The 25,104-nt window shown below is 42.7% G+C and overlaps 2 protein-coding genes across 6 annotated transcripts; one reads left to right on the top strand and one right to left on the bottom strand.

Moving 5' to 3' along the window:
* Positions 1 to 11,111: 11,111 nt before the first annotated feature.
* si:dkey-13m1.5 (testis-expressed protein 45) lies at positions 11,112 to 25,094 on the bottom strand. 5 transcript variants are annotated; one of them, XM_035799010.2, is made up of 9 exons: positions 24,748 to 25,094; positions 14,606 to 15,226; positions 14,114 to 14,220; positions 13,704 to 13,798; positions 13,440 to 13,540; positions 13,001 to 13,119; positions 12,604 to 12,793; positions 12,413 to 12,501; positions 11,112 to 11,847 (listed from the first exon to the last, which is right to left on the bottom strand). In XM_035799010.2, the coding sequence occupies exons 2-9, from the start codon at positions 15,129 to 15,131 to the stop codon at positions 11,707 to 11,709; spliced, it is 1,368 nt and encodes a 455-aa protein (XP_035654903.1). In that variant the 5' UTR covers positions 15,132 to 15,226; positions 24,748 to 25,094; the 3' UTR covers positions 11,112 to 11,706. The 5 variants fall into 5 exon arrangements, with proteins under 5 accessions (XP_035654903.1, XP_035654905.1, XP_035654902.1 ...); XM_035799012.2 differs by lacking the exon at positions 24,748 to 25,094 and adding an exon at positions 15,624 to 16,286; XM_035799009.2 differs by lacking the exon at positions 24,748 to 25,094 and adding an exon at positions 15,414 to 15,612.
* LOC118401478 (ubiquitin-60S ribosomal protein L40) lies at positions 16,318 to 17,841 on the top strand. The gene is made up of 5 exons (XM_035799015.1): positions 16,318 to 16,370; positions 16,825 to 16,936; positions 17,075 to 17,161; positions 17,283 to 17,385; positions 17,686 to 17,841. The coding sequence occupies exons 2-5, from the start codon at positions 16,834 to 16,836 to the stop codon at positions 17,777 to 17,779; spliced, it is 387 nt and encodes a 128-aa protein (XP_035654908.1). The 5' UTR covers positions 16,318 to 16,370; positions 16,825 to 16,833; the 3' UTR covers positions 17,780 to 17,841.
* Positions 25,095 to 25,104: the final 10 nt, after the last annotated feature.

Genomic DNA, 25,104 nt, shown 5'->3' with positions numbered 1-25,104 from the left:
TTCAAGGGTGAGCGAGCCATAGAGGGTGAACGAGTGTGCCCAAAGCCAGACCTCCTCTCACTCCTGCGTTCCCTTAAGCGTCCATCAATTTTAATGGTAAAGTGATGAGGGAGTCGAGATCCACCGGCAATTCCCGAGCAGCTAGCTCATCCTTCACCACCTCGGATAATCCGTGAAGGAAGGTATTGAAGAGAGACTCCGGATTCCAGGCACTCTCGGTGGCCAATGTGCAAAAATTAACCGCATAGTCTGCTGCACTACGGGAGTTTTGACATAAATCAAGAAGTTTACTGGCCGCCTCTCTCCCGGATACCAGAGACTCGAATACCTTCCTCACCTCCGCCAATAATTCCCCCAGATGACAACGAAGGGTGGATTGTTTCACCCGAACAGCAATGGCCCAGGAGAGCGCCCTTCCCGACATAAGCGTAATAATATACGCCATCTTCGATCGGTCTGAAGGGAACAAAGATGGCTGTAGCTCAAAAATAAGCGAGCACTGAGAGAGAAAATCATGACAGGTACCAGGATCTCCAGAATATCGCTCCGGAGGTGGTAAGCGGGGTTCCCGGGGAACAGGGTTAGGCTGTACCAACTCACCACAAAGGAAAAAAATTCTGAGAGGTTGGGGTCTCTCAGGGATGGCAGACAGTCTGAGTTAACTCCTTAATAAGCTCCATAGTAGCCTTAAACCATTGGTTGCAGCGCTCTGTCAGAGAACCAAGCACTTCCAGAAGGTCCTGTAACAGCTCCTCATGTCTCCCAATGGTGGCTCCCTGCAGGGAGACAGTATGGCGAAGCTGGTCCAAGTCTGCTGGGTCTGTCATGGCTAGTTTGTACTATCATGACACAAGGCGAGGCCCAGATGCAGACACAGGAGTCAGATGGTTGGAGTTTAAGATGTTTAATAATCCAAAAGGAGTAGGCAAGAGAATGGTCGTGGACAGGCAAAAGGTCAAAACCAGTTCAGAGTCCAGGAGGTACAGAGTGGCAGACAGGCTCGTGGTCAAGGCAGGCAGAATGGTCAGGCAGGCAGGTACAGAGTCCAGAAACAGGCAAGGGTCAAAACCGGGAAGATTAGAAAAGGAGAATAGCAAAGGCAGGAAAATGGGAAAAAACGCTGGTTGACTTGGGAACATACAAGACGAACTAGCACAGAGAGACAGGAAACAGGGATAAATACACTGGGGAAAACAAGTGACATCTGGAGGGGGTGGATACAATAACAAGAACAGGTGAACAGATCAGGGTGTGACAGCGTGAATTGGACCATTTTCCTGTCCTACTAAGCATTCAAAATGTTCAGAGTACCTTTGGGTGTCAGGGAAAATGTATGGAGTAAAAAGTACATCATTTTATTTAGGAATGTAGCGAAGTAAAAGTAAACGTTGTCAAAAATATGAATAGTAAAGTACAGTTACGCCAAAAAACTACTTAAGTTGTACTTTAAAGTATTTTTACTTACGTATTTTACACCACTGGCTAAATGTGGACAGTTCTAACATCTTCAATATGCGCCTCTGAATTCGATATGTTCCCGATGTGCCTGTCTTCATTCACTTAGCCTACTTCTTTTCTGAAATGCCTGTGAGATGGACCTGATCACTGAAAGGCATTGGCTACATCTGAGAGAGCCATGTGAGTGAGAAGTGCTTCAGAGCGCTGCAGCCGGGAGAAGGGAATTATAATTCACCTTGTTATATTCAGCCCAAGAGCACAACGGCCACTTTGGCCACAAAAGGCATGGATTTTTAGGGGCATTACGGCCACACAAGGGGGATGCCGCCGGGAAATTTGATGCCTTGTGAGAATATTACCAAGTGCTTGTCAAATATGTGAATGAGAGACCAATGAAGTGTGTGCAGCTTGTGACCTTTTTCAAATCATCATTAGAGGAGACTTTTATCTCCCTCACCAACTTTAAACATCTGCTATCTGAGCAGCTAACTGATCGGCCAATTTTACCTACCTCTTCCCCATACTGTTTATATTTATTTACTTTTCTGCTCTTTTGCACACCAATATTTCTACCTGTACATGACCATCTGATCATTTATCACTCCAGTGTTAATCTGCAAAATTGTAATTATTCGCCTACCTCCTCATGCCTTTTGCACACAATGTATATAGACTCCCCTTTTTTTTCCTACTGTGTTATTGACTTGTTAATTGTTTACTCCATGTGTAACTCTGTGTTGTCTGTTCACACTGCTATGCTTTATCTTGGCCAGGTCGCAGTTGCAAATGAGAACTAGTTCTCAACTAGCCTACCTGGTTAAATAAAGGTGAAATAAAAAAATATTTTAAAAAAAAGAGTCCCATCATGTAGCCGTAGAATGTATTAAACATCAAAACATATAGCCCAACGATGATTATATCACAACTAAGTTGCATATAAATAACTAACGTTAGTGAGCTAGCTAAAGTTAGCCACCTAGCTACAATTTGTAACATATCATGCGTTTTTCAAATTTGTAACATAAATACGAATTCTAATCCGTAACATATCATAAGAAATGGGTGATGGACATTCACAAATGAATACATAGTGTAACGACCCTGGGTTTATAAGCGCGGAAATCGACTCTGCTGTTTGAGCATGCTTTTGCGGCACAGTCGATAGTGTGCCTGGCCTCGGCCTCGAAGGTCTTGGGTTTGAGACCTGCTCCCTGCTGTTTCATTACACTGGTGTCAGAAGTGGGGTCCGGCATGCCAATCAACCTGCTATCTGCCTAATACATAACACACAGCTGTCTGTGCAGGTCGCTACAATACCTTATGAAACTTAATTTATACCACCACCCAAAGGGCACTTTGGAGACTGTTAGTGCAAAGGGGCATGTGCTCTGCACAGGTAGATCCCTGTCTGTGCACGTGTCTGTCAAAGCAGTATTTCAGACTAATTTTTGCATATAGGTGGTTAAACACAAACCAGGGCGTCTGTATAAGGCATCTAGATAATGTAAGCCAGCTACAGATTGCTGCGAGTAACGAAGAAAAAAAATGGTTACCTTTATTTCCACAGGGAGTCCCATTGTGACCAAGGTATCTTTCACAAGGGAGCCCTGCATTTTACAATTTCACATATTTTACAAAATATAAATATAAAATACCAGAGAATAGAAAATTACAGGCACCCTCAAGAAAAACAATCACATTCCTCAACAGAAGTTCTCAATTTGCATTGGTTGTAACTGACAGTTAGACTTACAGGTTATGTCGTTGTCTTTTGTTTGAATTGTTTATGTGTCCGCTGTGCGAAATGATAATACAAGCGGAACTACGTAGCTAATACTGTTGTAACGGGGATCCTTATTGTAGCAACACACTTTCGGAGGAAGGCTGCGCTGCGTTAGCTAAGTTTTCATGTCATCGGGTGTAGTTCATAAAGGTTGAAGAGTGTATGTTAGGATGAAGTGTGAATTCATGCCAGGAATAATAAGTGTGAAGTTTGATTTCCTCCCTTCTGTAATAAGCAGCCAATGAGGTATTTGTTCCTTTATTCATGTGTTAATCTGAACCTGTTATAACGCCGGTTAAACTGTTATGTATGTAAGCACTTCAGAGTTATACCAAGCTAATAAGTCACTCGTAAGATAAGGTCGTAAGAGTGTGCTTAACTGTGTTTCATTTACTTTATAGTTCTCACGGAAGGTGATAATTCTGACTAAAACTACAGAATAAAGCCGCCAGTTAAAATCAAGGAACGGTTGTGCTCGTGGTTACTGAAGGGAGCTACAGTGAGAACTCAATGCTCTTCACGAGCAAGAGAGAAAGAAGAATTTCATCCAGCTGTAAAACGTCTACAAGATTCCCAAATCCTGGTAGACCCTGTCATCTGCCAGATAAGAGTTTTGCACCTACCTGCAAACTAAGAAGAAAATCTCCACATAAGGAAGCATCGTGAGGCAACATAAGGTCAAGACTAACAGGAAAGTCAGACACGCAAGTACAAGTCAAGGTGTTTGAAGGTGGTCCTAGCCTTCTGAACAGCTAATAAGAGACTTTAAGATTACAATTCGTAAGGACTGGAGATAGTTGTCTATTTCATAAAGACTCTGGTATTATGCATTTGCTCTTTCTATCTTAATGTATCGCTGGTATGTGTATTACTGAAAAATATTATTTGATACTGACTAAATATATATATATATATATATATATATAGTCACAAACATTAAGGGTCAGCGTACACCTATTAATTCTATTTTCACCTGTAAGTTAATAGTGTAATTGTTTGGTAAGGTGTTTGTTCAAGCCTTTGTTTCAAGCATTATACATGTTTATACCACGTACTGAGGTATAAATTACAGTGAATTAGAGTATAAATTACCTACTCACTTATCCAAACCTTAGCTAGAATTGATTTGACTTGATTTAGAATGTCAGAAAGAGGTAGTTTCACTAAAGGTGATAGAGATGGGGTGGGTCAAGTTGAGCAGCTGCAGCAACACCTCGCAAACTTCGAGCCTTCATCAGAACAAACAGAGCAGCAGGAAGAGGTAGCACAACAAGAGCCACGAAAAGGTGAGAGGGTCCGCAGGTTAACTGAAAAGGGCAGAGAACTGCGCGATGAAAGGTGGAGACAGCTCGAACAACGTTTCAGGGTCAGCTATGAGAAGTGGAAGGCCCTGTCACTGACAGGTTGTTGCTCTGAAGACCTACTAGAAGACCTCTTAAAAAAGATTAGCCATACCTCTACAGAGCTAAACCGTGTCTATGTAAATTTGCGTCAAATCGACATTCCCGACAACGATATACGACGCAGAGTTGATACTTGTGAAGCAGTTACAATGTCTATTATCAAGACTGTAAGGTGTCATTTAAAAGGCAGGGAAGAAGGTCAAAGTAACCAGATAGAGTTGCACTGGAAGGACAGCAATTCCTTGTGCATGTCCGAACTCTCACATAAGTCAAGTCTCAACTATCAGCCCTCAAGTGCTTCCTCCCAGTCTCAAAACAACTCAAGGTCAACTCCAGATGCTCAAGCGTGTCATCTGTCAAGAGACAAGAGGCTGCGGCGGAAGTTGCTGCTAACCAAGCAGCTTTAGAAGTAATGGTTAAGCAAGAACGCCAACTAGAAGAGCTTCAGCGACTCGAAGATGAAGATAAGAAGAGGACAGCGGAGCAAGAAGCTGAGGCTGTGAAACGCAGCTTAGAAGAAGCTAGGCTGCGAGTCAAGTTAGAGGTAGAAAATGCTGCCAGACGAAGGACACTAGAAGACAAGCGTAGAGAGTTAGAGCACCTAGAAGTGCTCAAGAAACTAAATGCTGCCAAGGCGCGAATGCAAGTGTATGAGCAAGATGAAAACTCAGAGGACGAGAAGAGAGAACTACTCTCTAACTGCAAATATGTGAAAGAAGTCATGCACAGAAGTGGCTCATTTCACAGTCTCTCACCACAACATGTGACAAGCACACAGCAAGAAGATGGCACCAAGACCATGTTCAGGTTACTAGCGGAAGCAATCAGTGAAAGCCGCCTCCCCATACCAGAACCAGTAACATTCAATGGAGAGCCTCTCTCGTACACTGACTGGAAGGTCTCTTTTCAGACTCTGATAGACAGGAAGAACATACCAACAACTGAGAAGATATATTACTTAAGAAAATATGTTGGTGGGCCTGCCAAGAAAGCCATCGAAAGTTACTTTATGTTAGGAACAGAATCAGCCTACCATGCTGCTTGGAACATTCTTGAAGAAAGGTACGGAAACAAATTCTTCATCGCCAAGTCTTTCAGAGATAAGCTCAATGCATGGCCTACGATAGGATCCAAGGACAGTCTTGAACTTAGAGACCTTGTAGACTTTCTTCGCAGCTGTGAAGCTGCTATGTCTCAGAATAAGGGCCTGGAGGTGCTTAATGACTGTAATGAAAACCAAAAGATCCTCGCTAAACTTCCAGATTGGCTAACTTCAAGATGGAATAGAAAGGTCACAGACATCTTAGAAGAAACGGAGATCTTTCCTAGCTTCAGTCAGTTTGTGAAGTTTCTCACAAGAGAAGCCAAGATTGCTTGCAATCCTGTAACATCCCTTCATGCTTTGAAACCAAGTGAAGATGGGAAACTTAAGACGCCAAGGATTCAAAACCCCGGAGCAAGGGTATTAGCAACTAACTCTGATGAGAAAGATACTGTTACTAGTTGTGTCTTCTGTGAGAAGTCAGGTCACAGTCTCCACAAATGCTGGAAGTTCATGGATAAGCCCACCGCAGAGCGACAGAAGTTTGTTCAAGAGAATAAATTGTGCTTTGGCTGTTTTAAGGCCTGGGCATCGATCGAAAGATTGTGATAACAGGAACACCTGCGACACGTGTCAGAGGAGGCATCCATCCTGCCTGCACGAAGATCGTACTAAAGAAAGATTAAGGGATAGGAAGACCTCACAAGATAAGGGGACAAGAGCGTCAAGTGAGGCCATATCTAACAGAGTCGTAAGGGACATTAACACTCACACCTCCACAATCATTCCAGTATGGGTGTCAACCACAAGTGAGCCAGATCGTGAAGTTCTTGTGTATGCACTTCTTGACACACAGAGCGACACCACTTTTATCCTTGAAGAGACAACAAAGGCTCTCAATACAAGGAAGGAGCCAGTCCAACTGAAACTCTCTACAATGGCTTCAAGAAATACCACTGTGCCCTGCCAGAAGCTGTCTGGTTTGCAGGTTAGAGGGTTTTACTTGGAGAAGAAAATCCCTCTGCCAACGACCTACTCGAGAGAGAGTTTATTCCTGCAAACAGAGATCATATTCCTACTCCAGAGACTGCAAGAGCATGGTCTCATCTTGAACACATTGCAGAGGAGATTGCTCCTCAACAGAGCTGTGATGTCGGTCTCTTAATTGGCTACAACTGCTCCCAGGCTCTCCTTCCAAGAGAAATTGTGTCTGGTAAGGGAAATCAGCCTTTTGCTCAGAGAACAGATCTTGGCTGGAGCATAGTCGGCTATGGAAATCCATGTATCGACTATGGCGACCCTATTGGAGTGAGTCATCGGGTTATCTTTAGACAGGTGATGCCAAGCCTTCAATCTTCTTCCAACCTCACAAATCAAGTACACTATGTTTGTAGAACAAGTGTAAGAGAGGTAATCACAACACTGGACATTATCAAGACGCTTGATTCTGACTTCAAAGAGAGACCTGCAGAAGAGGACCTCATATCTCAAGAGGATATCCGGTTCCTGAAGAAAATGAAAGAGGGCATCAGACGTAAGGACAATGGACATTATGAGATGCCGCTGCCGTTTAAGGAAGAAAGACCCAATCTGCCGAACAATAAAACATGTGCAGTTCACCGACTCAAGTGCCTGGAAAGGAGCCTAAGGAGAGACAAGCAGTACTACAAGGACTACACAGCATTCATGGAAGAGACTATAGCTTGTGGAGATGCTGAGAAGGTCTCTAAAGAGGAAATTAACAAGCATCCAGCATGGTATATCCCGCACCATGGAGTTTATCACCCACAAAAACCTGGGAAGATACGAGTCGTCTTTGACTGCTCAGCTAAGTTTCGAGAGACGTCCTTGAATGATCATCTCCTTACCGGTCCAGAGTTGACAAACACATTGCTGGGCATCCTTTGTCGTTTTCGTAAGGGTCCAGTTGCAATCATGTGTGACGTAGAGTGCATGTTCCACCAGTTTCATGTGAAAGCAGAAGACCAAGATTATCTACGGTTCCTTTGGTGGGAGAACGGAGATCTAGAGTCTCAACCCTCAGCGTATCGTATGAAGGTCCACTTGTTCGGCGCAGCTTCATCTCCTGGTTGCGCCAACTATGGTCTCAAACATCTTGCTGCCGAAGGACGAGGAAGCTTCAGCGAGAAGTCTATCCAGTTCATAGAAAGGAACTTTTATGTTGATGATGGGTTGACGAGCGTATCGTCTGAAGCTGAAGCGGCCCAGCTGGGGAAAGAAGCAAGAGAGCTTTGCAGCATCGGCAAACTTCGGTTGCACAAGTTTATCTCTAACAGCAAGGAAGTTATAGCCACAATTCCCAAGGAAGAACGTGCCACGGGTGCCAAAGACCTGGATATGGCTCTGGGTGAACCACACATGGAGAGAGCGCTTGGTGTACTGTGGTGTGTCGCATCAGACGAGTTCCAGTTTAGAGTAGTTGTCAAGGAACGCCCACTCACAAGAAGAGGAGTGTTGTCTACAGTAGCCTCTGTATATGATCCGCTTGGGTTTGTGGCACCCTTTGTCCTGGTGGGGAAGCAGATCTTGCAGCGGATGTGTCGTGACAGAATCGACTGGGATGACCCCCTTCCAGATGACCTACGTTCCCAGTGGGAATTCTGGCTCCAAGGTCTACAAAACTTGTCTGAAGTAAGGATCCAACGAAGCTACTTGCCATCAAGTTTCAAGGAGGTGCAGAGTTATGAGCTCCATCACTTCTCCGACGCTAGTACCTCAGGTTATGGAGAGTGCTCATACCTCAGAACAATCAGCACCGCAGGAGAAGTTCATTGCTCCCTAGTTATGGCAAAGTCGAGAGTCGCCCCTTCCAAGGTTACGACCATACCACGACTGGAACTTTCAGCAGCGGTGGTAGCTGTTCGAACAAGTGACATGCTCAAAAAGGAGTTAGAGATACAAGGTCTACAGGAATACTTCTGGACAGAGTCGAAGGTAGTTCTTGGCTACATCAACAATGAAGCCAGAAGATTCCACGTCTTTGTAGCTAACCGTATTCAACGCATTAAACCTCCAACACAGACAGAAATGGAGTAAAGACAGAAGAAACGCAAGGATTAATGACATTGTCATTTTGCAAGATGATACTGCACCACGCAACCAGTGGAAATTGGCAAAGGTTACAGAAGTGTACCCGGGACAGGATGGCCGGGTGAGAAGATTCAAGTTACTGATCAGCGACTCAACCGAAGATGAGAGAGGTAAACGCATCACCAAACCCACCTGTCTGGAGAGGCCCATCCATAAGACAGTCACCCTCCTGGAAGCCGATCAAGAAACCTGCAGACCCCTTTCACAGAAATCACTGGTGATTGGTGGGAGTGTAACTGACAGTTAGACTTACAGGTTATGTCGTTGTCTTTTGTTTGAATTGTTTATGTGTCCGCTGTGCGAAATGATAATACAAGCGGAACTACGTAGCTAATACTGTTGTAACGGGGATCCTTATTGTAGCAACACACTTTCGGAGGGAAGGCTGCGCTGCGTTAGCTAAGTTTTCATGTCATCGGGTGTAGTTCATAAAGGTTGAAGAGTGTATGTTAGGATGAAGTGTGAATTCATGCCAGGAATAATAAGTGTGAAGTTTGATTTCCTCCCTTCTGTAATAAGCAGCCAATGAGGTATTTGTTCCTTTATTCATGTGTTAATCTGAACCTGTTATAACGCCGGTTAAACTGTTATGTATGTAAGCACTTCAGAGTTATACCAAGCTAATAAGTCACTCGTAAGATAAGGTCGTAAGAGTGTGCTTAACTGTATTTTTCATTTACTTTATAGTTCTCACGGAAGGTGATAATTCTGACTAAAACTACAGAATAAAGCCGCCAGTTAAAATCAAGGAACGTTGTGCTCGTGGTTACTGAAGGGAGCTACATTGGTAAAGGCAGAATGTGTTTTGCTTTTGCCATAGGCCTGCTCACGCTAATAGGCCCGCTCACTCTAATAGGCCTACTCACCTTAATAGGTCTTCTCACGCTAATAGGTTTTCTCACCATAATAGGCCTACTCACGCTAATAGGCCTACTCGTGCTAATAGGCCTACTCACCTTAATAGGCCTACTCACGCTAATAGGCATACTCACCTTAATAGGCCTACTCACCTTAATAGGCCTACTCACGCTAATAGGCCTACTCACCTTAATAGGCCTACTCACGCTAATAGGCATACTCACCTTAATAGGCCTACTCACCTTAATAGGCCTACTCACCTTAGTAGGCCTACTCACCTTAATAGGACTACTCACACTAATTATTCTAATTCCATGTAATCTTACTCACAATTCTACTTTGTCTACATTGGAAACTGTGGCTGTTGGTAAGGGTAAATGTATAAAACATTGTAAGACTGAGCATGTCCTGACCCCCTTATAACGGTAGTATAATCATAAAACATACAACTAGGGATCAAACACAGAAATGGTTGTAATCACTTTTTTGTGAATTTTACAAACACTTCAAACTAAGTATGTGTTTGGTATTGGGCTGTGGTGGTAATTAAATTTTGTCAGCCGGTGAATGTCGAGCAAATTACTGCTGGTCTCATGGTAGTTGACCCGGTAATTAGCAAAAACAGGTTAAGCATCTTCTGGCTTCCATGCATAGCCTACAAGCCACTGATGCAAACCTTTTGGAACATCAACATTTGAAAAAGTCTAATAAATCAATCTAATATTGCCTACACCATCACAATAAATCCATGATCTATTTTAGACATTGTCTAAAGAAACATGATATGAAGAAAATGTAGTCTATTTCAGAAGAACAGAATAGCATAATCTGAGTTATTTTTGGCCTGATATGGCTATGCCATATGGTTGTGGGCTACACTAGTTCATTTAGATTTGCTTAGAATTGTGTGGCATTATTTCATAGTATGAAGAAATCAATTGAAGATAGCTTAATAAAATAGAAAGGATATTTACTCCAAATGATTTGAAAGGAAGTGCGCACATGCAGCAATTCTGTGTTGAGCGGTTAACAAAGAAACTGGTCCTCCTATATGTCTAATTATAGCTAGGCTAGGGGTTAGGGTTAAGGTTAGGGTTAGATGAAGGGTTAGCTAAAATGGTTAGGGTAAGGGGAAGGGTTAGCTTACCAACATAGGAGCCAAGCTGACTCCAGAGGAGGAGGAGGTGATCAACAAGAAGAGGTTGAAGAAGATTCAGAATTTGCTAAGTAGTTGCAAAGTAGCTAAAAAGTAGTAAGTAGTTGCTAATTAGCTAAAATACTAAAGTTGTCCATGATGGGATTTGAACACACACCCTTTGGATGGCTAGATGTTCGCATTATACACCCACCTATCCACCCTGACCAACCACCCTCCTTTAATTTTCCCCTTAAGTAACCATCTGCCTTATGTAACCATACCAAAAGTAACATAATCATAATGAATAGAGTGTCTCGGATTTACATAAAGAATAAAGAAGGCCCTGTGCTTTGATGTTTCACATTGGACCTGAGTGGGTCAATGTCTTTATCTTATTGTGTCAGTGAAATGATCAGGCTTCTTGCACACTTCCTCTCAAGACATGCAAGTCACTTTAGGTGACATCACAGCCAACACACCAAAAGATTAGCCCGGTCCCAGTATACAAGAGGAGTAGGTCCCAGGTATAAGTACTGTGTATAGCCAACTCCTATTGTTGCTGTCATGCCTAATACTTGTATGGTATGACAGATCTGGGAACAAGTTACCAAAATTGACCCATGGGCTTTTATTTCCACATTTATTGGATCATGTGTAGGCAGTAAAATGTACATGTTTAGTCAATAGAGGTAAGCAGTTGCTCCATATCACCTGGCCATTTGCTCAATAAACAAACAGAACATTGAATAAAGCATACATTTCAGAGGAGTAGGCCTATCTCTTTTTAAAAAAAGTTTGCAATTGTTTTGCACCAGAGCTTTTCCCTTGCATATCCCCAAAATGTCCCTTAAATATATAGAGTAAATGCTTTATTTGTGAAAGCAAGTTTTGATAAGGCAGCTCTTTGGTCTCTTTAGAAAGGCATGTGGCTAATGTGTTGTCTCGGTGGGTTGTCCGGGCAGGTCCTGGAGAGAGGCTTGGGCCCAAAAGCTTCCTTATGGGTCGTGGTGAAGTGTTGCTCATTGTAGGGAGCGGTGATGTGGCTGAATTTAATCTACAGACAGACAGTGAGAGAGAGACAGAGAGTGAGAGAGAGAGTGATAGAAAGGGAAAGAGAAGATTAAAAGACACTGGGATAGAGCAACTTGCTGATTGGTGCACACAAAAGGAGCAAAGAGCTTGTGTGTGTACATGAACCAGTTTCTTGGTAACAACCGGTTCTTTGAGGACGTATTAGGTATTCTGAGATATTTGTATTGTTTGAGCACTGATAGTGGCAACAAATCTCCAGGCAGATTGTAAAAAATATGACACATTAGACATTATGCCATGTGTGTCTAGGGAACATAAACTGAAATGTGAACATAATAAGCCTGAAGTAAGGTCAGTTTGACCCTCAAAACTTGTTGGAAAAATGAATGAAATGTACATTTGCATAATTAACAATACTGCCCTCTAGCGTTCATTTGTACAAACCTAATTGACTAGAAACTTAGCTGTTGCGATACAGCCTGGAAATTAACCAGGGTCTGTACTGACGCCTCTAGCACTGAGATGCAGTGTCTTAGACCGTTGTGCCACTCGGCAGCTGACTGTTACTTATTAAGTTATTTAACTACCTGTTGAAGTTGTTTTGGGCTAAGTTCCTGTCTCCTGGAGTTTAGTGGGAGGTAGTCCCTTTGAACAGTAGTCGAGGCTGTTCCAGGCTCTGGGGAGTATACCATCAATTTCATTGACAAAAAAACTCAATTAATATGGAATGGAACCCAACTGACTGGGACATCTGAGAATGTTTTGGTTTCTCTCTTACCTTGGCCAGTCAGCACATGGCCAGAGGGATGGGTATGCGGCCTAGCTCGATTTATGTCCCTCTTGGGGTAGTCTTCCTGGGCTGCGGTGCTGTAGAACAGGCCTCCCAGAATGGGTCTGCCGAACTCCACATTGCTCCTGGTCCTCACGTTGGCTCCACTGAAATGCACTGGCCGCTCTCTGTGGTTCTGCTGCGGAGGGGAGGGAAATCCAACCAGGCCGATTAGGAAGACAGTAGCCAGATTCTCGTAAAACCTGTGCTCTTTTGCATCCTAACATTCCTGCATGGCAAGGTGCTACACGAATGTCCTCGATCCATTTAAAGGCCTGGAAGCCAGTGATACACTTTGCTCAAATCCGGCCTGTGGATGGGTAAAATTGGAGAATTTGGGTTTCACCTCAGAGAAGAAAAAGCTGTTGGTTGTGGCCATCATCCTCCGTCGGTTGCGCCCAGGATCAGTGTCCCCTCTGGGGACTGAGCTGAGAGTCTTGTTCATTTGCATCAGTAGAACAGGGGCTGGGAAACAGACCCAATTACTGGGAGTTAGCTAAGCAGGAGAATCAGAACACTGATTTCATAAGCTAAGCAATACATTTTTATGTCTGTGGGCTTTTTTAATAGTAATTTCAATCTAAAAGAAAAAAATCCAATCCCGCAATTTGTTTTGCAATAGAATATATGAATAAATTATATCAACAATAGTTAGCTGTTTGGAAGCAATTCAGTCAGAAAGATAGAAGTGAAAATAGATAATCAATCAAATCCATAGGGTTAACAGTGCAGTATGTTATATGATTGATGAACAGAGTATTAATTAATAACCTTGGCTTACACACCTGACTTGGCCTCGCGAAACGCGTCAGCCATTGTGGATGTCCATTTGTTTTCAGAGAAATCGCCAAGATTGACCTTCAAACGTTCCTTCACATTGACTGGACTGGGTCAGTGAAAGGTTGATATATTAGACAAATCCTAAAAACATTGATTATTAGGATTTGGACAGGCATTTGCTTTTATAACAGGAAAACGGGACACGTTTTCTAACTACAAGATGACGGAGGTGATGTGAATTTTGGCATGCATACCAGTAAATCACATACCTAGGATTGCCAGGGTGTCCAAAGGACACATCCTGGGTGGTTTTAGTTTCCAGAATCTTCTGTGGGTCTCCCATTGCCACTGATGAGTGGATTTGCTGAACCGGAGAAGGAAAAGTACAGTATACCCTCAGAAAAGTCAAGTACACCCTCAACAAAATTTAATTAACATCTTATCAAAGGCCTTCTCAAAGACATGGTGTGGGTTTGTTGTGGCTTTGTAATCCGCAGGGAGCAAAGAATAGTAAGTAAGATAATTATCAAAGGCCAGTTTAGCGCTCATAACTAGTCTATTTAATGACCATTCATAGAAAATATTCACATGATTCCATTTTTCACATGCAGCTATTGTACAGAAAACACAGAATTTCCCAGTAGCCTAACTATTCCAGGATATCAATGGCAATCGATACCTTCTCCACAGGTTGAGGTGGGCTGTGCCATTGTCCCTGGAATACATTGTTGTGGTGGGAGTCAAAATGTTGGCCATCCCTGTCCCATTTAAAGGTGGGTTCTCGCCCTGAATCACAAAGGCATTGACAATGTCACAATCTGACTCAAGGTTACACATTTACAAAAACAGAGCTACTCTTTTAAACATACAGTCAGTGTAATGTTTTACTGAAGCACCACGACCGGCATAAAGGTTCATCCAAAACAAGTGTGTGCCCCCGTTCTGCAAAGCTTTTTGCCAGGCTTCCATATGCCAGGCAGTGAATGACAAATATTGTAGATAGCCTACATAGGCATACATAGATAGGCCTTACCTATTTCACTAATCCAAACAGAGAATGACATCACAGATAAGAGCGTCTGCTAAATGACTTAAATGTAAATGTAAATGTAGATATAGTATACATGCATCTACTTTTAGACAATAACCTAGATTTGAAAGAGCCACTGACCTATGTGTTTGACCTTGGCCTTAACAATGGGCGACACATTGTATGGGGTGAATGAAGCTTTATGAGTGGTCACAGGAAGCTTCTCCTCCAGCTGTTTCTTCTTAATGGCCATGACTGGCCGGATGGGTTTGGTGTGGGTTGAGGCCAGGTGCTGGAAGCCCTCTGCCTGGGTGGTGAGGAAGTTGACCTGCCTGGGGTCTTTATGCATCTGGAAGTTAGTGCACAGCTTAGCCCAAGCAGGTGTGCGGCAGAGGGGGATCTGTGGGTGGTGGGGATATGACTTGACCGCTTCGGTCAGATACTCCTTGATCCGACGCAGGTCTTTGTGCTCGACCTGGGCAGGGATGGGGCGAGAGATGGCGAATCTCTTGGGTAGGGTGGCAAGAGAGTTGAAGTCCGTCTGGAAGGTGGTCTTAAATGTCTCGTCAAGGCCATTGCAACTGTCGCCGCCCCAAAATGGAATGTGTGAGGACTGAAGGAAGTCCTTTCCCATCAAGGTGGCTTGAATCAATGTGCTTACAGCCATAGCACTTCTTGGACTGTTATTACTTCTTCCTGTGTTGTCTTTTTCCTTACATCAATGTGCCTTTCCTGAAATGGTTCACTCTCTTTTTTTTAGAACTGTGGAAAGAAAATGCAGTGGTCTCACCATGGAAACCAAGATAGCACAAGTAATGAAGATGTCACAATACAATGAGAACTGAGAGCAAAATTCCCCATTCTTTTCTTTATCATTCTATCTATTCTAGAAACTTTTTTTGTGTGGATAATATGAATATCTGTCCTATGTAGCCAATCACATACATACCTTGACATTCACCTATTCACCTATCACTGTGCATGCATTATGACAGCCCTGAGTGACAAATGTAACATTTTCTGTTATTTAAGAATGAAATTAAGATCTGAATGAACAGAAATGACAATGAACAGGAATTAGAATGTTAGTTACCTGCTACTATGTGTTTATTTGTCTATAGCAAAGTGAAGCTTTAATTAGGCAATGAGAGTGACTTACCCATTCCAAAGTGAAGAGCATCACCTGAATAGTGGTAGCTGCACGTTTCCCTGCATCAAGTGTCTTTTATGCATAATTTAGCATTTTGGTGGATAATCTTACAATATCAATTTGCCATGTCTCACGTTCACATATAAACACTGTTTGCATTGCAATGCATGCAATTAGTAAGATTTTGTTTTAAAACTTATCACCATGGTGCCAAAATCACAAGCAAATATTTGCTGGGGGAGAACCTTTCATGGTGTTAATGTTTCACTGTGGCATATTTTCAGCCATTACAGTGAACCTGTCCTCCCCATTTCTACCTCCACTGATACATTCATGCATTTAGCCATAGGCTATGACTGACAGTATTTCTAGCAGAAAAGATACAAAACAGACATTGACGATAGATTGTTCTTATAAATACATTCTAAAATAATGCACACCTGAGACAGGTATGGTAATAGAAATGACCTAATCAAAACAGTTCACGCAGTCACATCAGTAGGTGGCAGTAAAATTAAATTATCTAAACGCCTGGTCCAAGTTAGTGATCGATTGTGTTCGTTTGAGAATACAATTGAGTAAATACAGTAAGTAGTATATTGCAATTTTCTATAATCTTACATCTAATTTTGCAACTGTTAGTAGAGTCAGGCTTGATGAAACAGATTTGTGCAAGAAAAAAATGATGCAGGATATGATGTAATATAACTTCCGCCTTGTACAGTCTCTTTTCGTTAAGGCTCAGCTATCGGCCGGGTGGGTGTATATATTTGTCCGTCACAATTTTAGCGAAATTGGCTACAAGACGCATTTATTGCGTAATAGAAATACACTAGTGTCCCTCCACTAGAATAACTGTCTAAATATCCATTGGGTCATCATATGTGAGACGTGTAAAGTCTAAATATGAGTATTGAAATATAACGAGCTCCAGCATGTGGCAAAGACGCCTTGTTGGAAGCACCCGCTTGACCGCAGCTGTTGGCTAGTTAGTTAGCTTGCCACAGCTAACGTTAGCAAGATTGTTGGCCGCTCATTCTAAATTTAAATGGGATAGCTAACTTCTTCTAATACTTAATGAGTTTATTTTTTTATTTCGATGTGCCGGGGATTGGCTGACTTGGCTAGCTAACTAGTATGCTAAGTAGATAACAAAATAGATATGTATCTAGCTACTGCAATCAACTCGCACCATATTTTATCCCAACAGCCTGCCAACATGCAGATCTTCGTGAAGACGTTGACGGGGAAAACAATCACCCTTGAGGTTGAGCCCAGCGATACTATTGAAAATGTCAAGGCCAAGATCCAGGATAAGGAAGGTGTTTTAAGTTTCATTTGATCCGTAATATAGTATAACAAAATGGGCTGTTTTAAATACTTAGGGTAGGTTGCTTTTGCACTGATACTAGGTTTCTGCTGTAGTGATTTCATTAAATCAATATGCTTTTTATTCTCAGGCATTCCTCCTGATCAACAGCGTCTAATCTTCGCTGGCAAACAACTTGAGGATGGTCGCACCTTGTCAGACTACAACATCCAGAAAGGTAGGCGATTATGAGTTGACAGTGGGCGCATGCAATGCTGCTCATTAGTTAAGCATCAGCCCTGTGTGAAAACATACCTGTGAACTTTGCATCTATCCACTATGATAATGTTCCCATCCAGAGTCCACCCTTCATCTTGTGCTGCGTCTTCGTGGAGGCATTATCGAGCCATCTTTGAGACAGCTGGCCCAGAAGTACAACTGTGACAAAATGATCTGCCGCAAGTAAGTAGAGCTAAGTACAGTTGCATTAATGGTGGTAATGAACTGTTTTTACAATTAAGGTTAAAGCCTATCTTTACACTTAAGTTTCCCTTTTACAGTAAAAAAAAACCTTCATCCACATTTGTGATTGAGGTGACAAATGCAACATCTTTCAGAGCAACTACAGTAATGTTGCTGTGTAGAAAGGAAAACAATTTTTAGTAGACCGGATAGCGAGGCATGAAAGTGCGCTAGGGCAGTGGCTTAGACCACTGGACCAGTCTTGGCCATACATCTTGCACAGTTCTGAACTTGTTGCAGGTGCTACGCTCGCCTCCATCCTCGTGCTGTCAACTGCCGCAAGAAGAAGTGTGGACACACAAACAACCTGCGCCCTAAGAAGAAGCTGAAGTAAACAGTTGGCTTGGTGCTTTGTGGAACATAAGCACAACTGTTAAATAAACATACCAAAATGTACTTTGGCTGGCCTTATTTGTCTTGATAATCCAAAATTGTTTTAAACCATTTAAAGATTAGGGCCTGGATTCAATCAGATTGAGCATTAACCAGCATCTACATTGCAGATGTCTGAGGTGTAACTGAGCAGCTCCTCTTGTGCGTCACAAACTACTCCTATTATCCTTACTGCGTAAGAAGTTAAATGGCACTAGATAGTGTAGGCTCTATCGATGTCAGAACACTGATAGGCATAAATCCCTTGATCAAAATTAACATGCATCAGACTAATTTGAGTGTTTGAACTTTAAATGCAGCTGCATGTGATTTTTGCTGGATATAGTCAGGTCTGGTTTTGTTGCATCCAATGGCAGTGTCTGCAATAAGGTAACACTAGCTTGTGGATTTCAGCGGTGTAAAAGCCACTTTACACTTGATTCAGTAATGCAGTCCGGGGGGAGGGTGTGAAGCGCTTGGAGGCCAAATCGAGCTCCATTCTGCATTGCAGTGCGCCTCCCCAGTTTTGTAACAATATGGAGGGCTCCATATAGCTCAGCATTGACAATGGTTGATGGTAGGTGGGGGCGGTACATCACTTCCGTGACAAAAGGCTATCGGAACAAGTTCATAAATAACATCTTTGTGATGCTTTGTGTAGGCACTTAAAATGAGTGAACTCCTGGGAAGCGATTGGGGAGGTAGTGGGGATAAAGAAATCAATGGAAAGCAGTGGGATAGGATGCTGGATTGGTGCACATTCAACAAATCTGATATGTCATGTAACGCCCAGAATTTGGTTACTAAAATCACTCACTGCAAACCATTTAAAATTAGTCCTTTTCAGATTTAGACAGTGCTAAATGTTAACTCCCATTTGTATAAACTGGTAGCATACAGAAATCTAGTAGTCAAAAGTACCATTTTGAAAGAGTTACAGTTCATAAGGAAATCAGTCAGTTGAAATGCTCATTAGGCCCTAATCTATGGATTTCACATGACTGGGAATACAGATACTAAAAAGAAAAGGCCATGGATCAGAAAGCCAGTCAGTATCTGGTGTAACCATCATTTGCCTCATGCATCCTTTTGCATAGTTGATCAGGCTGTTGTGGCCAGTGGAATGTTGTCCCACTCCTCTTTGGCGGGAACTGGAACATGATGTCGTACAAATCGGTCCAGAGCATGCCGAACATGCTCAAATGAGTGACAGGCCGTGGAAGAACGGACATTTTCAGCTTCCAGGAATTGTGTACAGATCCTTGAGACATCTGGCCATGCGTTATCGTGCGGAAACATGAAGTGATGGCTGCGGATGAATGGCACAACAATGGGCCTCAGGATCAAGTCACGGTATCCCTGTGCATTTAAATTGCCATCGATAAAATGCCATTTTGTTTGTTGTCAGTAGCTTATGGCTGCCCATACCAGAACACCACCTCAACCATGGGTCGGTCACTCTGTTCGCAATGTTGACATACATCAGCAAATTTCTAGCAGTTGAAACCGGGATTCATCCGTGAAGGACACACACTTCTCCAGCGCGACAGTGGCCATTGAAGGTGAGCATTTGCCCACTGATGTCGGTTACAATGCCGAACTGCAGTCCAGTCAAGACCCTGGTGAGGATGACAAGCACACAGATGAGCTTCCCTGAGTCAGTATCTGACAGGTTGTGCAGGCCCACAGTTTTATCGGGTGGCTGGTCTCAGACGATCCTATGGAGGTCCTGGGCTGGCGTGGTTACACGTGGTCTGTATTTATGAGGCTGTTTGGACGTACTGCCAAATTCACTAAAACAACGGAGGTGGTTTATGGTAGAGAAATTAACATGAACTTCTCTGGCAACAGCTCTGGTGGACATTCCTGCAGTCAGCATGCCTTTTGCATTCTCCCTCCAAACTTGAGACATCTGTGGCATTGTGTTATGTGACAAAACTGCACATTTTAGAGTGGCCTTTTAATGTCCCCAGCACAGGGTTCAACTGTGATCATGCTGTTTAATCAGCTTCTTAATATGCCACACCTGCAGGGTTGGGTAGGTTACTTTCTAAATGTAATCTGTTAGTTCCTCGTTACCTGGCCAAAATTGTAATCAGTAATTTAACATTTGGATTACCCAAACTCAGTAACGTAATCTGATTACATTGTTACTTTTAGATTACTTAACCCCTTAATAGGCATTAGAAGACACACGTGTATGTTACCAATTGAGCATCTATTTCTGGATAAATCACTGTTAAAGTTGACAGCCATATATGGAGGTAACATTTTATGGGTTGGTTATGTAGGCTTCTTCTAATGAACCACTTTCTACTACACATTAAAAATTAGTCTATCAGAATTTTAGTCATTCCAATATGTTATAGGACTTGGAAATATAGATTAGCCAGATTGTTTTTTTTACACCTCTATTTAACTAGGCAAGTCAGTTAAGAACAAATTCTTATTTTCAATGACGGCCTAGGAACAGTGGGTTAACTACCTGTTCAGGAGCAGAACGACAGATTTGTACCTTGTCAGCTCGGAGGTTTGAACTTGCAACCTTCCGGTTACTAGTCCAACGCTCTAACCACTAGGCTACCCTGCCGTTTAACCTGAGCATAAATGATTTATTAGATTTGCACATGCAATAGACTTTTCTATTGTGTTGACGAATGTACGTTTGTTTATCCCATGTGTAACTGTTGTTTGTGTCGCACTGCTTTGCTCTATCTTGGCCAGGTCGCATTTGTAAATGAGAACTTGTTCTCAACTGGCCTACCTGGTTGAATAAAGGTGAAATAAAAACAAATTGCCCGCTGTTTATGATTTTGTTGTCATGGACGACTGATTGGTGTCATTGATTAGAGTTGAAAAATAAATGCTGTGATTATGGAATGGCATGCTTTGAGTACTACTGAAGTGCTATTTACATGTGAAAAATAATACCATATGCTGGATTTGCTATAGGCCTATTGTTTACCTTTGTTGTTGACACTTTGATATCTTGATAATATGCAGATGTTTAAAGGGCAAATCTACAGATGAAAATAACAAAACGGACACCTTGCCTCTGTTTTGGTAAAAAGCTGAGGGATGGGCCTGGAGAAATGTAACCACTCTCAGATTAATAAACAGAGATATGGATGCAAGGACTGACCATCCATGATATCAAAATTGTTTTAACCATGTTATGAGGCTATACAGTCTTTGTTTACAGAGAAAACAAGTTTATAATTTGGGTTCTCATGGAGTGTGACTGTTGAACTAAGCTCATGAGGCATTTATAGGTTATATTCTTCAAGAATCAATGGCTATACAGTACCAGTCAAAAGTTTGAACACTTACTCGTTCAAGGGTTTTTCTTTATTTGTACTATTTTCTACATTGTAGAATAATAGTGAAGACATCAAAAACACATGAAATCATGTAGTAACCAAAAAGTGTTAAACAAATCCAAATATTTTATATTTTTCAAAGTAGCAACCCTTTGCCAGGAGTGTGCAAAGCTGTCAAGGCAATCTCATCCAGCTTCATGAGATAGTTACCTGGTATGCATTTAAATTAACAGAAAGTTAATTTGTGTTATTTCTTTCCTTCTTAATGTGTTTGAGCGAATCAGTTGTGTTGTGACAAGGTAGGGGTGGTGTACAGAAGATATCCCTATTTGGTAAAAGACCAAGTCCATATTATGGCAAGAACAGCTCACACTTAGTGTAAAATACACAAACAATAGCCTATGTTGAGGTAAAAATCTGAGTATAATGCTTGTATGGATGTTAACCCCAATACATGTTCATTTCGTCATCAATCCGGTGGCTGTACAGCATTTAATGCGATGCGGTCTCTGCAGAAGTCAGAGCATTCATACTTCTTGTGCTTCACAGAGCTGTTGTCAAGGAAGTGAGTATGTGTTTATACAGGATCTCCTGACCCCACCTACCGTCAACCAATCATGTCAATGCGGAGCCATACGGAGCCCACCACATTTTTACAAAATTTGGGAGGTGCACAAGCGATGTGGTACAGAGCTTGATTTGGCCTGCGCAAGCCCCCGTGTCAAACCTTCCGTAGCAAGCATAAATTGGCAGTCAAAACGGTTCGCAGGTATATTATGATGAAATTGACTATTTAGACTTTGGCAGGGGTTTTGGGCTGTTCGTGCACACAATTGTTTCTTTCTTTAGGCAAGTCTTAAATTCGGTAGCCTAAGTATACGCCCCTTCGTAGGTCGGGATGTCTTGTAAGGATCCGATGGCGAGTGCATAATCTACCGTCAGTCCTTATTAGCCAAAGTGCAATCATTGAATAATAAGACGGATGGGCTCCAATCAAGACTATCCTACCAACGGGACATTAAAAACTGTAATAACTTAGAGATGGACGACATGCATAACATACAGCTGGCTTGGTTTTCGGTGCCTGGGGTGGCGGTCTGTGTCCATTTGTAAATAACAGCTGGTGCACGAAATGTAATATTAAGGAAGTCTCAAGGTTTTACTCGCCTGAGGTAGAGTATCTCATGATTAGCTGAAGAGCACACTATTTACCATGAGAGTTTAAATCTATATTTTTCGTAGCTGTCTATTAACCACCACAAACCCAATGCTGGCACTAAGACGGCACTCAACGAGCTATATAAGGCCAAATCAAGCAAGAAAATGCTCTCGAGGAGGCACTCCTAGTGGCCGGTGACTTTAATGCAGGGAAACTTCAATCCGTTTTACTCCATTTCTACCAGCTTGTTACATGTGCAACCAGATGGAAAAAAAATCTCTCGACAACCTTTACTCCACACACAGACGTGTACAAAGCTCCCCCTCACCCTCCATTTGGCAAATCTGACCATAACTCTATATTCCTGATTCCTGTTTACAAGCAAAACCTAAAGCAGGTAGTACTAGTGACTCGCTCAATACAGAAGTGGTCAGATGATGCAGATGCTAAGCTACAGGACTGTTTTAGCACAGACTGGAAAATGTTCCAGGATTCTTCTGATTGCATTGAGGAGTACACCACATCAGTCACTGGCTTCATCAATAAGTGCATCGATGACGTTGTCCCAACAGTGACTGTACATACATACCCAAACCAAAAGCCATAGAGTACAGGCAACATCTGCACTGAGCTAAAGGGTAGAGCTGCCGCTTTCAAGGAGTGGGACTCTAACCCGGAAGCTGATATGAAATCCCGCTATGCCGTCCGACGAACCATCAAACAGGCAAAGCGTCAATACAGGACTAAGATTGAATCGTACCACACCGGCTCCTACCCTTGTTGGATGTGGCAGGGCTTGCAAACTATTACGGACTACAAAGGGAAGCACTGCCCCGAGCTGCCCAGTGTCAAGAGCATACCAGATGAGCTAAATGACTTCTATGCTCGCTTCGAGGAAAGCAACACTGAAGCATGCATGAGAGCATCAGCTGTTCTGGACAACTGTGTGATCACTGTCTCCGTAGCCGATGTGAGTAAGAGCTTTAAACAGGTCAACATTCACAAGGCCGCAGGGTCAGACGGATTACCAGGACGTGTACTCCGAGCATGCGTTGACCAACTGGCAAGTGTCTTCACTGACATTTTCAACCTGTCCCTGACGAGTCTGTAATACCAACATGTTTCGAGAAAACCACCATAGTCTCTGTGCCCAAGAACTCCAGAGTAACCTGCCTAAATTACTACTGACCTGTAGCACTCACATCTGGGGCCAGGAAGTGTTTTTGAAAGGCTGGTCATGGCTCACAACACCATTACCGCCTCAAAAGATCAGAAGCTTATGTAATCTCTATTGCACTCCACACTGCCCTTTCCATCCTGGACAAAAGGAATACCTGTGAGAGAATGCTATTCATTAACTACAGCTCAGCATTTAACACCATAGCTCATCACTAAGCTAAAGACCCTGTGACTAAGCAACTGGATCCTGGACTTCCTGATGGACCTCCCCCAGGTGGTAAGGGTAGATAACAACACATCTGCCACGCTGATCCTCAACACAGGGGCCACTCAGGGGTGCGTGCTCAGTCACCTTCATGACTGCATGGCCAAGAATGACTCCAACACCATCATTAAGTTTGCCGACGACACAACAGTGATCACCGACAACGATGAGACAGCCTATAGGGAGGAGGTCAGAGACCTGGCAGTGTGGTGCCGGGAGAACAACCTCTCCCTCAACTTGATCAAGACAAAGGAGATGATTGTGGACTATAGGAAAAGGAGGACCGAGCACGCCCCCATTCTTATCGACAGGGCTGTAGTGGAGCAGGTTAAGAGTTTCAAGTTCCTTGGGGTCCACATCACTAAGGAACTATCATGGTCCAAACACATCAAGGCAGCCATGAAGAGGGCACGATAAAGCCTATTCCCCCTCGGGAAACTGAAAAGATTTGGCATGGGTCCTCAGATCCTCAAAAAGTACAGCTGCACCATCGAGAGCATCCTGACTGGTTGCATCTCCTCCTGGTATGGCAACTGCTCAGCCTCCAACCACAAGACACTACAGAGGGTAGTGCGTACGGCCCAGTATATAACTGGGGCCAAGCTTCCTGCCATCCAGGACCCCTAAACCAGGCGGTGTCAGAGGAAGGCCCTAAATATTGCCAAAGATTCCAGCCACCCTAGTCATAGATTGTTCTCTCTGCTATCGCATGGCAAGCGGTACCAGAGTGCCAAGTCTAGATCTAAAAGGCTTCTTATTAACAGCTTCTACCCCCAAGCCATAAGACTCAGCTAATCAAATGGCTACACAGACTATTTGTATTGCTCCCCTCCATTATGTTATTGTTGCTCTTTAATTATTTTTGTAATTTATTTTTTTACTTCAGTTTATTTTAATAAATACTTTAACACTTATTTGTAAGAAAGCGTTTCACCATAAAAAAAAGTTATTTTACAAAAATTTCACTGGATGTTTAAACGTGACGTATCCGCTTAGTTTCCACTCACCAGAGAGGAAGCTCACTGGCAGGCAGTGGGAGAAGATGAAACAAGATGGATTTTGTCCGACATTCTGCAAATGTTCTCAATACAGTTGTCTGTTCCCCAAACTAGAATCTGTTAACAGTGGACAAAGATCTGTTTTTTTATTTTTTTTTAATCGCGTTGCTTAGGAGTGCAAATACGAATTGAGTTATTGCACACGCGCACTTGCATATAATGCACCAATAGGATCTCGCGAGCTCGTGCTTGTTCTGCCCACTATTGCTAATTTGTTCCCATTAGACCACAGCCTGTCGTTTCCATCTTGGTTTTGTTATAAAAAATAGTTGACAAAGCTATGCTAATGTCAATCTGATTAAATCT

Source organism: Oncorhynchus keta, chromosome 22 (genome assembly GCF_023373465.1).
Source record: "Oncorhynchus keta strain PuntledgeMale-10-30-2019 chromosome 22, Oket_V2, whole genome shotgun sequence".
Classification (NCBI taxonomy): domain Eukaryota; kingdom Metazoa; phylum Chordata; class Actinopteri; order Salmoniformes; family Salmonidae; genus Oncorhynchus; species Oncorhynchus keta.
This window is presented reverse-complemented; position numbering and strand designations above follow the sequence as displayed.

Bases quoted from the DNA above. Each gene is read 5' to 3' on its own strand.
- LOC118401478 (XM_035799015.1), top strand. From the start codon at position 16,834: ATGCAGATCTTCGTGAAGACGTTGACGGGGAAAACAATCACCCTTGAG. The intron at 16,937-17,074 runs GTGTTTTAAGTT...TTTTATTCTCAG, and splicing joins CAAGATCCAGGATAAGGAAG to GCATTCCTCCTGATCAACAG. The intron at 17,162-17,282 runs GTAGGCGATTAT...GTTCCCATCCAG, and splicing joins AGACTACAACATCCAGAAAG to AGTCCACCCTTCATCTTGTG.
- si:dkey-13m1.5 (XM_035799010.2), bottom strand. From the start codon at position 15,131: ATGGCTGTAAGCACATTGATTCAAGCCACCTTGATGGGAAAGGACTTC. The intron at 14,221-14,605 runs GTCAGTGGCTCT...TTTGTGATTCAG, and splicing joins GGCCAAGGTCAAACACATAG to GGCGAGAACCCACCTTTAAA. The intron at 12,794-13,000 runs GTGAAACCCAAA...TCCCCTCCGCAG, and splicing joins ACAGCTTTTTCTTCTCTGAG to CAGAACCACAGAGAGCGGCC.